We start from the raw sequence: 15,773 nt of genomic DNA, 5'->3' as shown, positions 1-15,773 counted from the left end.
TGTTTATTGCTTTAACTGTGTGTTTTGCATTTAACTGTGTTCTAAGTATAGCGTTTAACCTACTTTGGTATTCTTTAATTAATCGTTGCTTTATTTGTGTATGTTCTGTTAGTTTGGCCTGTTGAAATCCTAAGTACTTGTAGAACTCGCCCTCTTCCATGGATTCAATAACGTCTCCATTTCCAAGTGCAAAATCTTCTTTCTTCAGGATTCCTTTTTCTAAGTGAAGTTTTTTGCATTTGTCTAGGCCAAACTCCATTTGTATGTCCTTAGTGTATGAGTGTGTGATTTGTAGGAGTTGATGAAGTTGTTTTTGTGTGGATGTTATTATTATTATTATTATTATTATTATACACATATATATAAAATTTTTCATAACTTATAAATTAATATTTTTTTAATAGGTACAAGAAGCAAACATGTTGAAATTAGAATTTGAGCACAATAGTGAAAATTATGAAAGGCTTGCTGATGCCTACAGTCTGAGTTCGGTTTTAGATAGTTTGCAAGTTGCTACAATGGAAGCTGAAGAAGAATCTGATAAAATTGCAGACCATTTTCTAAATGGTAAATATGTTTAAAAGATTATTGTACAGTCTAGTCCAACAGTCGGCAGCCGGTAGTCCGTGGTCCACAAGAAAATTTGGGTGGTCCATGGAGAAATTTGAACATTGATCAACTGAAGGTTGAAGTATTACGAAAGAAATGCAGAATGCTTAGTTGCTTTTTTCACTCATTTAGATTTTTTATTCGAATCTAAAACCAAAAACAAAGTGACTGTTATCAATAAATAATGAACAATAAACAATATTGGGAGTGCAATTGTCGTCCTTCATGGAAAAGTGCGAAAAATCCATAAACTTGTTTCAAACAAGCAGCAATGAACTTTTGACTTGTTTAATTTGTTATAATTAAATATGTGTGTTTCATATTAATATAGTAAAATTGAACTTTTATGATCATTATTCTACAGATTTTGTATCGTTTAAAAAAATTCATGATAATGGTCCACGGGATTCAAAATTGTGACGTTAGTGTTCCAGAGGTGAGAGAGGTTGCTGACTGCTGGTCTAGTCCACTTAACAGATCATTAGATAAGGTAGCAGTTTGTTTAAGAGAGCACTTTCCCAAGTTCCTGATTTTTTCCCTTGTTTTACATTAGTGGGCTCCTGTTAACAGAGCACCAGTTAGTAGAGCAGTCCAGTTAAACAAGTACTATGTTGGTGGCATTTTTTTAGAGTATCAAATTTTTAGAGTATTATAAGGAAAATTTATGAGTCTGTCTTACTGTACATAGACATACAACTAAAAGGTTTTCTACACTATGGTATTTGTTGAGATTTGATGAAACTTTTCATTGGTGAGTTTTCTAATCAACCAATAGTAAAAAGAATTCTTACAGAATCATAATGAACAAGATTTATTGGAGAAGCAGTTACATATTAAAAAGGTATCATAAAAAATATATATGAACAAACAGTGTAGATACATATATGTTTTCATATCAAAAGGACAAGACAAAAAGTGATTAGAAACAAGATTCCAGAAGTCATGTGACCTTACTTTAAGGAAGTAGCATACTTATTTGTTTTTATACTGATTAGAGAGCATTCAGAAATTTTGGAAGGATGTTGGAGAATCATTTTTACCACATGTTGGAGGATGTTCACATCTTTTTAGTTAGACGATGCATTTCTGGGAAGTGAAAGTAATGTGACTGGTAACTATACTGTGTTTACTAATTATTCAATAAAGCAATAAAACTGATGATATAAGAATAGAAACAAATATGAAAGTACAGTAAATTATAGAATGATGAATTTTAGTATTTTTTAATGTTTTGTAAGTTACATAGGGCTCCTAAGATATGAGAAAATGCAGAGAATTGAATACCATTAACAATCCCCTGGGTGATCTTGTTATTGTAACTATGTTCTTCACAAATTACTGGAGTAATTAATTAAATACAAACAAACAAACCAATTTTCCACACACAATGGTCCCAACACCCAGTCTGCTTCTAACAACAACGAACAATGCATCACAGGCTCCAGGCGCACCACAATACAGTTCAATCAACATTTGAAATCCTTATATAAAGAGATTGCGGGCCAGAATGGTACAGAAATCACATACAGGAGATCTGGTACAATATACAAGTTGCTATGCAATGCAAAAGATAAAATGGATCAAACTATAGCCCCAGGAGTGTACTCTATACCTCTAAGAGATGATAGATTCTGAAGGGACTTACAGACAGACACAGATAAAATAATCTTTATTAGCCTGATACTGCTAGGCACAATTGGGAAGAAAATAGAGCATACATCTGTAAAACATGCCAAATGAAGTAACCAAATAATATCAGAGAAAATAAACATAAAAAGAAAAATTGCATATATATAGAAAGAAATTAAGATAGGACAAGTTAGACAGACGTTGTACAAAAGCAGTGATACAATGAATAAGCAATATGATTTGCATGAAGACAGTTTAACACACTATATACAAAACAGATAGAATTGCATATATACAAGAAAACATAATGGAACAGAATGGACAAGCATTTGCAGAGCCAGACATACATTGAATAAACATTAGGGTATACGATAATACAGTGTAACGTTTAGCAGTACATTGAAGACAAGAGATGAGCAGTCCATTAATGGATCATTGTTCTTGTGAGATAGAGTTTGACAATTCTTCTAAATAGCAGAAGTATTCTGATCTATTTCCATTATAACTTGCAATAATTTATTTTTTTATCCTCTAATGTAAAAATATGTTAAACTCAAAAATTTATGCCCTCAAAACCCTCAAACTCACACAAGGGTTACATAATTACTGATACATACATACAATTATAAAATAAAAAATATATACAGGAATCATCACAGTGCACTATATACACAACTGATACAATACAATACTACTAGCAAAATAAAATATTCTTACACATGAGAGGTAGATTTACCAAAATGATGAGTGTGGTAACTTATAAACTAAAACATAAGAATTTACAGGTGAAGTACTGTACATGACAAGGCACATTATATGCTACATAACCTAGGATTAAAGGTAATGCATAGAAGTACAAAATAATTTTCTGAATTAATTGGTGGAATGACATTAGGACAAAGAATAACACACATGGCTATTGATAAGACAATAAATATACACACATATAGGCAAAGGTAGGTAGCACTTACAAAACATACAGATTACATACCTTTGACAATGTGATGAGACTAGAAAACACAGCACCATATGGAGGCCTTCTATTATTGCCCATATGCTTAAAAAAGTCTTTGATGAGGCTTTTAAGTTCATGAAACAAAGTGTCATTCTTTATCAACTCATGTGGAGGGCAAGGCCAATGTATGCCAGCTGCACCAGTAAGAAGTTGGAGCTTCAGCCTATTGCTTTCAGTCACTGGGCACTGGTAGATGTAGTGCAGTGGCCCATCCTCCATATTACAAATGTTGCAGGTACCTTCTTCTTGAATTTTGAATCTTTGCAGATAGCTGGCAAATGACCCATGCCTGGTCAGGAACTGGGCTTCCTCATGGGTGAAGAAGTGTCTATTGTGTCCTATGTTGTCGAAGATACTTGGGAAAAAAAGGCAAGTAGTTGCGCCTGTGTTTTCGTTGTTCCAGTTGTGTTCCCAAGTGCAGTTACACTCTCTCCTGAAGATAGCTCCAGCACTATTCTTTGTTATTGCATTGTGAGCATAATCACCTTTACTGTCCTCAGCAGCCTGCCTGGCCGGAGCATCTGCTCTATCATTCCCAAGCAGGCCCTGGTGCCCTCTAACCCAGGAAAGGGCATAGCTGTTACTCTCCAATGCAAAATGATTAATTTTGCTGACAGTACTTAGAGTACATTTGATATCTTGGATGATGTGAGTAGAGGAGGCTGAGTCAGTATATATATTGATAGCTTGATGGTTAAAATTATCATTGCACCAGGCCAGGGACTGATGGATAGCACACATCTCTGCCTGCAGGACAGTGCAAGTGTTGTTTAGATGGCACTGCTTGTTAAAAATTTCCTCATCACTTTTGTACACCACAAATGCACACCCCACCTTGTTGTTTAGCTCAGATCCATCAGTATAAACACAAATGTCACTGTCACTGAAAGGAACATCACACAAGATAGGTCACATGTATGTAGGTGGAAGGTCCCTAATGCTGACGTTTTCTCCATTGTGTTGTCTCCTAGCAAATGGTTGATGACAACATTGGTGATATTGCCACGTGAGGCAAGTTGCGTGCAGGCAATAGTCTTGATTGGCTGCTTGTTTACTTGTAATTACCTGTAGGGCTGTGTTTGCAGTTGTTCTGTAGGCTCTGAAAATAATGAGCAAGGCCTTCCTTTGGGTGGTTATCAGTCGCCTTCTGATGTGTACCCTATTAATGTCTTCTACCCAGACAGCCGAGGCATAGCTGATGATGGGCAAAAAGACACTCTCATAGATCACATCCAGGGTTTCATTTGTAAGTCCCCAATTGTGCTTGGCATGCCTTACTAAGCCATTGAAAATCATTGCTGTTCTGTCAGTGATGTGCTTAATTAATATGGGTGGCCCATGATAGCTTGTGGTCCAATAGAATACCTAGGTACTGTACCTCAGGATACCACTGTATATTAATCCGTTCCGAAACTGAGATTGTATCATGAAAATGTTGTAAGGTGAATCATTTTTCCTGATACGATTACATGTAAAACCAAATAATTTGTTCCAACACAAAAAAAACACTCAAATTAAAGCTAAGTAGTACATTGAAAAAAAAAACTTTAGTAAGGAAAACACTGAAAAATGCACTTTGTAGTTGTAAATGTATAAATAACCATAATAGAATAATAATCAATAAAAAAAAATGTAGTTTTATTTGCACTTTACGGATAGACGATGGTGGAGGTGTAAACTGGTGGCAGAGGAGAGGGAGAAGGGAAATGATACTAAAACTTAACTTACATAACATAATGTAACAATAACTTAAAAATAACTTCTGGTACTTTTGAAACCGTGCTTGTAGTTATTAGTAGTAATTCAAACACAAATAATTATTAAGAGTCAGCAAAAAAACAACAACAATTACAGAGAAAAACTGCAAGGTAAGATCGATAGGCATATTACAGAAATTGTTGTAACATAAGCGATGAAACCTGTGGTTTTTAATATCTTGATAACCTGTAATCAAAAAGGTATGCTTTTAGAAAAACAATACCTAATATGTTTGTTGTTGTAATTTTATAGTGTTGAACTTTTGTTTTTAGTTGGCTGAAGAGGGGCAATAAATGCCCGAAACGTGTGTAATAACAACACGTATCAACTGAATAAAAACTTGATGATAAGAATTGCCAAGTGCCTGAAAATAAATACGATAATTATTTGTGTTTGAATTACTATTAAAAATAACTTGACACTAATTTTTTAACTTTTCTGTTTTATATATTTTTTTAAATTTTTTATTCACTGCTTTTTGCCATCTTTCCTTCACTTCCACCAGCACTTTCACTGGATAGAAGTCGCTCGTTAAAATATCTATCCAAAGAGGTTTGTCTTTGCCTACTTTTTAAAATGACTTAGGCAAATGTCATTACTCCGAGCAGCAATACGGCCAGTGTGAACCTTTTTGGGATGTTTCTTTTCAATAAAATCAGTCACTTTCCGATAATAGCTCAAGATTTCCTTTATCGAGCGAGATCCTTCCACGACGAAGCAAACATGCGGACTGAGACCAATGAACAGAATTGAATAAAAAATGGTGCTGCAAACTAATGTAACGTCATATGGTGAGTTTTTGTTCGTACCGTGGAGCAAAATTATGTTCGAATTTCATGTCGTATCCTGAAAATTTCGTATGCTGGGGCGTTCGTATCCTGAGGTACCACTGTAACTACTATATTCATATTTATTACTAAACTAAGATAATTAAAATAATTATTTTACATTTGTTATCATATAGAAATTTGTTGTTCAAGGTTTGAAAGAATATAGTTGGTTTAATTATTTATTATGCATTAATGAAGTTAGAAATTCATTTATCAAAGTGAAATCATTAGCAATTCATTTAAAATTATCAAAATTGATTTACTTTTGCAATAAAATTTATTTTAAACATGTCATAAAGTAATATCTATCATGTTAGTTTGAGTCAAGATAAAGATTTTTTTAAACTAGTTTTTCATTTTTAATTTAGGTCAATTAAAAGTTGATGAGTTCTTACTAGAATTTTCAAGGAAAAGAGTGGTAAGTTTTAAAACTAAAATTTATAATTTGTTTAACCTTCCATTGGGTGTATTTGATGAATTTTATACATTATGCAAATTTTGAATTGTCTCCTTAAAAAAAGTTTGTAGCTATGCCTAATTTCTAGTTGCTTTGTTTCTCTTATTCCTGATGATGACCCTTATTCTTAATAATCAAAAAGTCTTCAAAGTATATGATAGTATCTAGGGCTGTGGAGTCAGTAAAAATCACTGGACTCAGACTCCTGATAATTTTAGTAGGCTGACTTTGACTCCCGACTCTGACAAAATTAAATACCAAGTAATTTTATGAGGGGCAGAGGCACTCATAGTGGGTACCCTACTCTGAACTCTGAAAGGAGCCTGGGGTGTTTATCCAAATACTTTTATAGCTAGTGTATTTAATATTTAACTTACATTAATATGTATTTGTGTAGAAAAATTAATTTTTAACAATTATTTAATAAGAGGAGAAAGGGGACAATAAAATTCTACATCTACATATATTCGACAGCATTTGCACTTCAATTTCACCCTTCCAAAAGAGTTAGTCCAACTAAAAAGTATGCGATCTAGCTAGCTATTTGATCCCCTTGTTTAAAAAAGAAAAATATGTACTCTGATCAATTAGTCTGGCTCATTCAGAAAAATAGAGTACTTATTTAGAGCAGAGATAATAAAGGAATGATTCAAAAATATTCAAATTCAATTGGGTCAAAATAATTTAACTACTAAACACAAATACTACAAAGAATACTACATATTTAATAAATTAAATTGATGCATTTTATATTTAAAATAAATGAATTACCGTATATCTGCGCAGATAAGATGAGGTATAAATTTTTGTCAAAGTTTTATAGTTTTAGCATTTATCTGTCCTATAAGACAACCCCCAAACTATCAATGGCCTATGAATTTAGTTTAGATCAGCAGTTATCATCTGGATAATAATACCTCATAGCATATACAGAATTATGTCCTATTTGTAATTTTTTGAATGAACAAATTTTATAATAAGTTTGCACTTCACGCCGACATATACTATTATTAGAACACTTATGTGCAGTGGCGTTACAGGAGTGGAGTTACGGATATGGAAATTTTATTTTCTTGCATCTGACAGTACTGCCTTGCGATTATTGCAAACATTCTCACTGATTTGGGCATTTGGGTAATGATCTTGACTATTCATAAAAACACCGTATGGGCTATTTAAATACATTGGTGAGTGATTTGTTTTATTTTATAATGGTTTTAATTTATATAAATTTCAATCTAATTTTTTTGTATCTGTCCTATAAGACAACCCCGGATTTTGGGGGTCTTTTCTTATGATTCAATTATTGTCTTATCTGCGCAGATATATGGTATAACAAAATACAAAAAGATTTTTAAAAATTAATAAATATATAATAAATTTTCTTTCATTTAAATAAAAAAACTAACAAGTAAGTACAACACCGTTTCACAACAAATGAACAATAAACTATTGTTATAGAAATGGCAAACACCACCAGAAAATCAACTAAATAAAGGTGGAAAAGAAGCCATGTGATTAGTTAATAACACAATCTTGTGTTCAACAGTTCTAAAAAGACTAAAGTAAATTTAAAATGTGGGAGTCAGAGTCGACACATTTTTTCTGACTCCAAAGTCCTGGTACTACCTTTTATCATTTTGATATATCACACCTCTGAATAATTCTACAGCAATACAAATGAACTGGGTTTAATTGTAATAAAAACATTTACAAAACCTTTGTATTTCCAGTTGTAGATTTTTATTAGCAACTAACATTTTCAATTTTTCGATCTTAGTCAGATCTTCTCCAGGTCTGAATACACAACTGAATTAGAATGCGAAAAATAGAACATACTAGTTTAAAAAATTGGAACAAAAGATTGAAAACGTTAGTTGCTAATAAAAAATTTACACCTGGAGATACAAAGGTTTTGTGAATGTTTTTTATATCACACCTCTTTCTGCTATATACTAAATACAGTAGAACCTCGATTATCCAGACCTCTATTATCCGGATTTTCGATTATCCGGATTGTTCAAAATAAACAAAAATTTTACGAATTTGCTGATTTGCACTTGGCAAATTATGATACTGTTTATGTACGTGATGGAATGAATAACTTTTTTTGTTTCAACAACATCTCACCTAGCACAGTGGTTGTAAACTCTTAAATATATTTTGCTTCATAATAAAAATATAACTTGACATACGTATTTATAAATAATTTATATTCAAATACTACCACCTATGCCTCGCGGTCCGAAGGGCCTCGTGCCTCGAAGGTTTATGCATTACTTAAAAGCCGCAAACGCGACGAAAAAGTTTGTCATCATAAAACGATAAATAGTTTGTCAAATTTTTATCCATAAAAATGCAGTTTTAACTGCTTTTTATTTTATAAAATCCATGCTTCTTGCACCACCAGAGGGCCTTTTAAACAATAGGTAGTCTGTTAGCACTGATCAGTAGTAGTCCAAATTCAATACGAACGTTTGTTTCTTGAAAATTTGATCACAGTTTAGTGTGCTGTGGTGTTGATTAGTAACGCTCCTGACTCGTACACTTGCATGCTCGGGTTCAGTTCGCTTGTTGTGTATACCTTTTTTTCCCCCTTTTTTTTTATTCATAAATACTTATAATGTCTTTATTTATTTACTCATTCATTTATTTATTATTTATTGATTTTTTTGATATTTTTCAATTATTTATTTTAATTTAATTTCTACTATTCTAAGTCTAATATTTTTACTTTGAAAACCCACCTTTGTCAAGTTGAGAGGGAGCTACTTATGCCAGGTTTGAACATAGGTCTATAGTCTTTTTCACTTGCTCTTTAACAATTCGTTTCTGAATTTCGACACGAATAGACGTATTTGTGCAGTGAAATTTATTACTACATTCCACTATACCTTTAAAATGCAGTCTACTTTTGGCTAGTTCTCTAACGTTTTCGGTCTAATTTATAGACCTTCTTCAGGATTGATGTAAAATATTTTAAAAATTTGAACTTTCTCAACGGTAATTCGAACAACGCACGTTCTATAATCTTCAGATATTCGATCGCGCATGTCCATTAGCTCTTTATAATGCCGCCGCTCTCCATGCCGACGCTATTCTACTTGACTCTCGAAAATTTATATTAAGCCCCTTTTCTCTGTATTTATAAATGTGCCATGCCTCTGCATACTTTAGATGTCGTATACTAGCGATCTTTTGTACAATATCCGCCTTGCTCCATTCGATTGTAATCTCTGCAGGATCCGCGATAGCATAATTGGCCAATCAACGGTAATTCGAACAACGCACGTTCTATAATCTTCAGATATTCGATCGCGCATGTCCATTAGCTCTTTATAATGCCGCCGCTCTCCATGCCGACGCTATTCTACTTGACTCTCGAAAATTTATATTAAGCCCCTTTTCTCTGTATTTATAAATGTGCCATGCCTCTGCATACTTTAGATGTCGTATATTATCGATCTTTTGTACAATATCCGCCTTGCTCCATTCGATTGTAATCTCTGCAGGATCCGCGATAGCATAATTGGCCAAAGCCGTGATCGGTTGTTTAGATCTTATATTTTTTTCGTGCTCCTTCAATCTTTCTCTTAATGATCTCTTTGTGGCTCCTATATAATATAACTCTTTCTTTAGCCTTTTATCATGCAACGGTATTCTGTACACACCTGGAACTAGCCTCCTGTCTATTGGTGTTTTGTCATTTCTTAGCATTTGGAATATTGTCGTGTTTCTCTTATATGCTATTTTCTTTTTGCTCTCTACTCCTATTTTTCTGTATATGCCACTTAACGGTGCTCTGTATTCCATTACGGTGAACTCCTTTTTTTCTTTCTTATCTTTAGTCTTATTGCATCCTTTTTCCGCTTCTTGTATTAAGGCTTTTACTTTACTTTGCTTAAGTCCTACATCTCTTGCTAATTTTGCAATGTAATCAAGTTCTTTACGTGTGTCATACATCCTGCTACAATGAGTGTATGCTCGTTTAATAAGTGCTCTAAACGCTGCTAGTTTGTAGTTTGTTGGGTCATGCGAGGACCATGGTATCAAATCCGGAACGTACGTCGGTTTTCTATACACTTTTGTAACAATTTGCTCTTTATCATCTATTTCAACCTCTATATCCAAGAAGTGTACTCTTTTTTGATCTTGCTGCTCTAGTTCTAATTCCAAGCCATACTTATTGTTGTTTATATCTCTAATAAATTGTCGTATGTCTGGTTTATCATTCCAAATAATCAATACGTCGTCGACGTACCTTGCATACATTATCATTTTATCTTCATACTTCTGCAGTACGCTATTTTCCAGAGATCTTATTACCATCTCGCACAGTAAGCCTGAAACCGGGCTACCCATTGGTACTCCTCTAAGTTGCGAGTATGCAGTACCGTCAAAAACGAAAATTGACGAGAATGTAGCTAAATGCGCCAGTTCTAGGATTTGTTTTCTTAACTTCGCTGCGTTGTCGATATTGCCCAGTAAAAAATCTCTTAAGTGACAAAAGCATGGTTCAAGCTTAATTGAAGGGTACATAGCCTTAAAATCGAGCACCGTCATGTATCTTATTTCGTTAACTTTCAGTTGTTTCAACTTCTGGAGCACTTCTAATGGTTGCTTTACGTTATAAATGTGGGGAGGCATGTTCGTATTAATAAATTCCTTAAGTTTCCTTTCTAATAATATCGTAGGAGCACAGCATTTATCTACTACTGGCCTCAAGCTTCTTTCAGATTTATGCGTTTTAGCAAATCCGAATAGCCTCGGCATGGCTGGGGATGAAGTTATTATTCTCGTCATACCTAGTTGCTTAGCTAAAGTTGTCGTAGAGAAACGTTTTATTCTTGCTTGTAACCTTTCCAAGGCCTTTGGGTGTGCTTTTTTGCATTCCGTGTCTCTTATGTACGTCGTTAAAAGCTCCTTATATGTGTCCCTCTTCATTAAGACCATATTTTTTGACTTGTCAGCTCTTGTAAGCACTATACCGTTATCGCACATCCATTGCTTACTTTCTCTTATATTTTTCCAGACTGCGTCTTGCGTCGATCTTGCAATTTCATTGTTTATTTTAAAAACTGTTCTTCATCTAAAAGCCTCTTTTTTAAGCTCGCTAAGCCCTTCTATCGCTTGCTCGACATCAGGGATAATTTTTTCATACGTAAGCTTAGGGCGAGGTACGTACTTGGGGCCAAATTTGCAAGCCTCCTTCACGCACGTTGGTGGTGCTACATTATCCCAACATACTATTGCCGATACTGTTTGCGGTCTTGTGTTTCTTTGTTGTTTTGCTCTTATCCATCCCATTTTCTTCTTATAATTCAAACTCAACCTTTCTGTGACTTGATCCGCTAAGTTTACTACTCTGCTATTAACGTTATCAAGTAATTCCGGATCTATTTCATACAGTTGATTTTCTACTTCTATTAGTTTTTCTATCAAATGACGGTGCTCGATTTTAAGGCCATGCTTTTGTCACTTAAGAGATTTTTTACTGGGCAATATCGACAACGCAGCGAAGTTAAGAAAACAAATCCTAGAATTGGCGCATTTAGCTACATTCTCGTCAATTTTCGTTTTTGACGGTACTGCATACTCGCAACTTAGAGGAGTACCAATGGGTAGCCCGGTTTCAGGCTTACTGTGCGAGATGGTAATAAGATCTCTGGAAAATAGCGTACTGCAGAAGTATGAAGATAAAATGATAATGTATGCAAGGTACGTCGACGACGTATTGATTATTTGGAATGATAAACCAGACATACGACAATTTATTAGAGATATAAACAACAATAAGTATGGCTTGGAATTAGAACTAGAGCAGCAAGATCAAAAAAGAGTACACTTCTTGGATATAGAGGTCGAAATAGATGATAAAGAGCAAATTGTTACAAAAGTGTATAGAAAACCGACGTACGTTCCGGATTTGATACCATGGTCCTCGCATGACCCAACAAACTACAAACTAGCAGCGTTTAGAGCACTTATTAAACGAGCATACACTCATTGTAGCAGGATGTATGACACACGTAAAGAACTTGATTACATTGCAAAATTAGCAAGAGATGTAGGACTTAAGCAAAGTAAAGTAAAAGCCTTAATACAAGAAGCGGAAAAAGGATGCAATAAGACTAAAGATAAGAAAGAAAAAAAGGAGTTCACCGTAATGGAATACAGAGCACCGTTAAGTGGCATATACAGAAAAATAGGAGTAGAGAGCAAAAAGAAAATAGCATATAAGAGAAACACGACAATATTCCAAATGCTAAGAAATGACAAAACACCAATAGACAGGAGGCTAGTTCCAGGTGTGTACAGAATACCGTTGCATGATAAAAGGCTAAAGAAAGAGTTATATTATATAGGAGCCACAAAGAGATCATTAAGAGAAAGATTGAAGGAGCACGAAAAAAATATAAGATCTAAACAACCGATCACGGCTTTGGCCAATTATGCTATCGCGGATCCTGCAGAGATTACAATCGAATGGAGCAAGGCGGATATTGTACAAAAGATCGATAATATACGACATCTAAAGTATGCAGAGGCATGGCACATTTATAAATACAGAGAAAAGGGGCTTAATATAAATTTTCGAGAGTCAAGTAGAATAGCAACGGCATGGAGAGCGGCGGCATTATAAAGAGCTAATGGACATGCGCGATCGAATATCTGAAGATTATAGAACGTGCGTTGTTCGAATTACCGTTGATTGGCCAATTATGCTATCGCGGATCCTGCAGAGATTACAATCGAATGGAGCAAGGCGGATATTGTACAAAAGATCGCTAGTATACGACATCTAAAGTATGCAGAGGCATGGCACATTTATAAATACAGAGAAAAGGGGCTTAATATAAATTTTCGAGAGTCAAGTAGAATAGCGTCGGCATGGAGAGCGGCGGCATTATAAAGAGCTAATGGACATGCGCGATCGAATATCTGAAGATTATAGAACGTGCGTTGTTCGAATTACCGTTGAGAAAGTTCAAATTTTTAAAATATTTTACATCAATCCTGAAGAAGGTCTATAAATTAGACCGAAAACGTTAGAGAACTAGCCAAAAGTAGACTGCATTTTAAAGGTATAGTGGAATGTAGTAATTAATTAATGCAGTTAGAGATTTAATAAGTGAAATTTATTTTTGAAAAATTATTTTATAATTAAAAAAATGTCATCAAGAGAAGCAAGTTCTTCACGTTGTGACAAAAAAACTGTTGATGAATGATAACTCTTTATACAGTGATGTATCGAAGCAGCAGCTAAAAGATGGAGTAGTGTATTATGAGAGTTTACTTTTCAAAAATAATTTAATTGCAACATCTGATACATTATCTGAAGATGCTATGCTGATAAGCACAGAATTATACAATAATACATTGGATGTGTTGAATGAAAAAACTTTATAATTGATAACGAATTGATTTGTGCCCAAGAAGAGTGTACAGATGGAAATTTTGAAGCAGTTAAAGATGACTCATCTCATGACTATGTATCATACCTGATGGAAAAAAAATATAGAATGAAGGAATATATTTCACTGGAATATAAAATCAAAGTTTTAAAAGTAGCAAAAGCCCACCTTATGTGGAAACTACAAACATTACAAAAAAAACAGATGTAGTCATTTGAAAAGAATGGATCATTTAAAATTATGGGAAAAAGATGTTGAAGGTGGTGGAACTATTTTTGATAAATATCATTTGATTGATTCTTGGACGTATGACCGCTTTGTCGAAAGGAGACAAAATTATCAAAAAAAAAACCAAAAAAATCAATAAATAATAAGAAATAAATGAATAAGTAAATAAATAAATACATTATAAGTATTTATGAATAAAAAAAAGGAAAAAAAAAAAGGTATACACAACAAAGAGAATCAAACTCGAGCACGCAAGCGTACAAGTCAGGAGTGTTACCACTCAACACCACAGCTCACTCAAACGGAAGTACGCATAACTTATATATAAAGTGGTAAAGAAAACTTTAAGTTCGTTTTTCTCGATTATATTTGAGTATTGCACTTTAGTATTTTACAGGTAGTACACTCACATGGTGTACTACCTCTACACCAAAGATTATCAAAATCCATTTCCCCAAAGCCATAGGCTCTCCTTGTTAGATGAACTAATTTAGAATTAAAATCCTGTAAAACCAATTTTATAAATTCATATTAAATTATAAGCAATACAAGCCAATAATATCCAGAAAAAATAGATAACATTGAATTTGAAACAAATAAAAGAAGGAAAGGATATAATAAATGTAATTGACTTTTAAATAAAAAGTAACTAACAAATTTTGAATGCAAATGTGTAAAAAATGTAAAAAAGCAATTTTTTTTTATTACACAGTTTATATTATTACTGTATTTTGACAAAATGCAGTATTAATAGGTATATGTTTTATACATGTAATGAATTATAAGGAGTGATTAGAAAACACTGAAAAATATTTGCATAATATAAACAAATAGAAATCAGCTTAACATTTAAACAATATAAAAACAGATATATCATTTTACTTTCCTGGCTTTATATATTTAAACAATATATAACAGACATGGGCAAATGCGGCTCTTTTTGAGTTACATGCAGCTCTTGCTGAAAGTGTTAATTTCTGCTTTTTATAGATAAAGAATCTTCAACTACCGGATTAATATAAAAATAACCACTTAATAAAACCAATAACTGGTATTAAATAATCGTAAAATGAACTGCGAACGTTTTCCCTAGGACCTTTCCCAAGCAGCGATTCGTCTTTATAATAAATATGAACGAAGACCAGTAAATAGCGATATTCGAAAAATTATTTTTCCGAACAACATTTCAAAAGTCAAAATTCAACGTTAACGTGAATCACGTGCATTCCCAAATTCCGTAAATAAATTCAATAAAAAATAAAAAATGTTCGGTTTAAAAAATTCCTATGCACGATGTTTACACCCTATTTATGAAACGTATTATTAATGCGTATCTTCTTTCTGTAGTAAGGCCTGCCATGCAAGGGATAGGGTAATTTCATCCCTCAAGTTAATAGCTTCAGACATGTTGTATGCCTTGCAGATCTCCATTTGTTCCAACCATTTGATGTGATCCGTAAATTTAGTGGTAATGAGGAGTTTGGCGTTATCAAAGTCTACCGAAATTTCTGGGTCCAAAGCATACATGGATAACGAAGTAGTAGCCCTGTTGTGAATGATGTCACTTCTGTGTTCCGCCCATTGGACACCAATCGAGCGCTTAGTAGCACCAATGTAGATAAGTTGTCTCTCAAATCTGTGGTCCACGAGGGGAACAGCGTATACCCCTGGCAGCTTATCCTCCTTAGGTTTATCTTTTTCATTGCGTAAAAGCTTAAACATAGACGGACATCTTCTGAACGACAGTCGTAATCCTTGTTTTTTAGCGATTTTTTGGTATAAGGATACGAGGAAGGGGTTGTATGTGACTATTGTGATGGGTAGGTCTTGTT

The 15,773-nt window shown here is 33.8% G+C and overlaps 1 protein-coding gene across 1 annotated transcript in view; it reads left to right on the top strand.

The window, feature by feature from the left end:
* LOC111638156 (vacuolar protein sorting-associated protein 37A-like) overlaps positions 1 to 15,773 on the top strand; it is a 99,411-nt gene that overhangs the window by 79,426 nt on the left and 4,212 nt on the right. Inside the window, exons 7-8 of the mRNA XM_023383803.1 lie at positions 405 to 567; positions 6,210 to 6,259. Of these exons, the coding sequence (XP_023239571.1) occupies positions 405 to 567; positions 6,210 to 6,259 (213 nt within the window). The remainder of the gene's footprint in view (positions 1 to 404; positions 568 to 6,209; positions 6,260 to 15,773) is intronic.

This window comes from Centruroides sculpturatus, unplaced genomic scaffold (assembly GCF_000671375.1).
Source record: "Centruroides sculpturatus isolate CEXI.00-Female unplaced genomic scaffold, Cexi_2.0 scaffold895, whole genome shotgun sequence".
Lineage (NCBI taxonomy): Eukaryota > Metazoa > Arthropoda > Arachnida > Scorpiones > Buthidae > Centruroides > Centruroides sculpturatus.
This window is presented reverse-complemented; position numbering and strand designations above follow the sequence as displayed.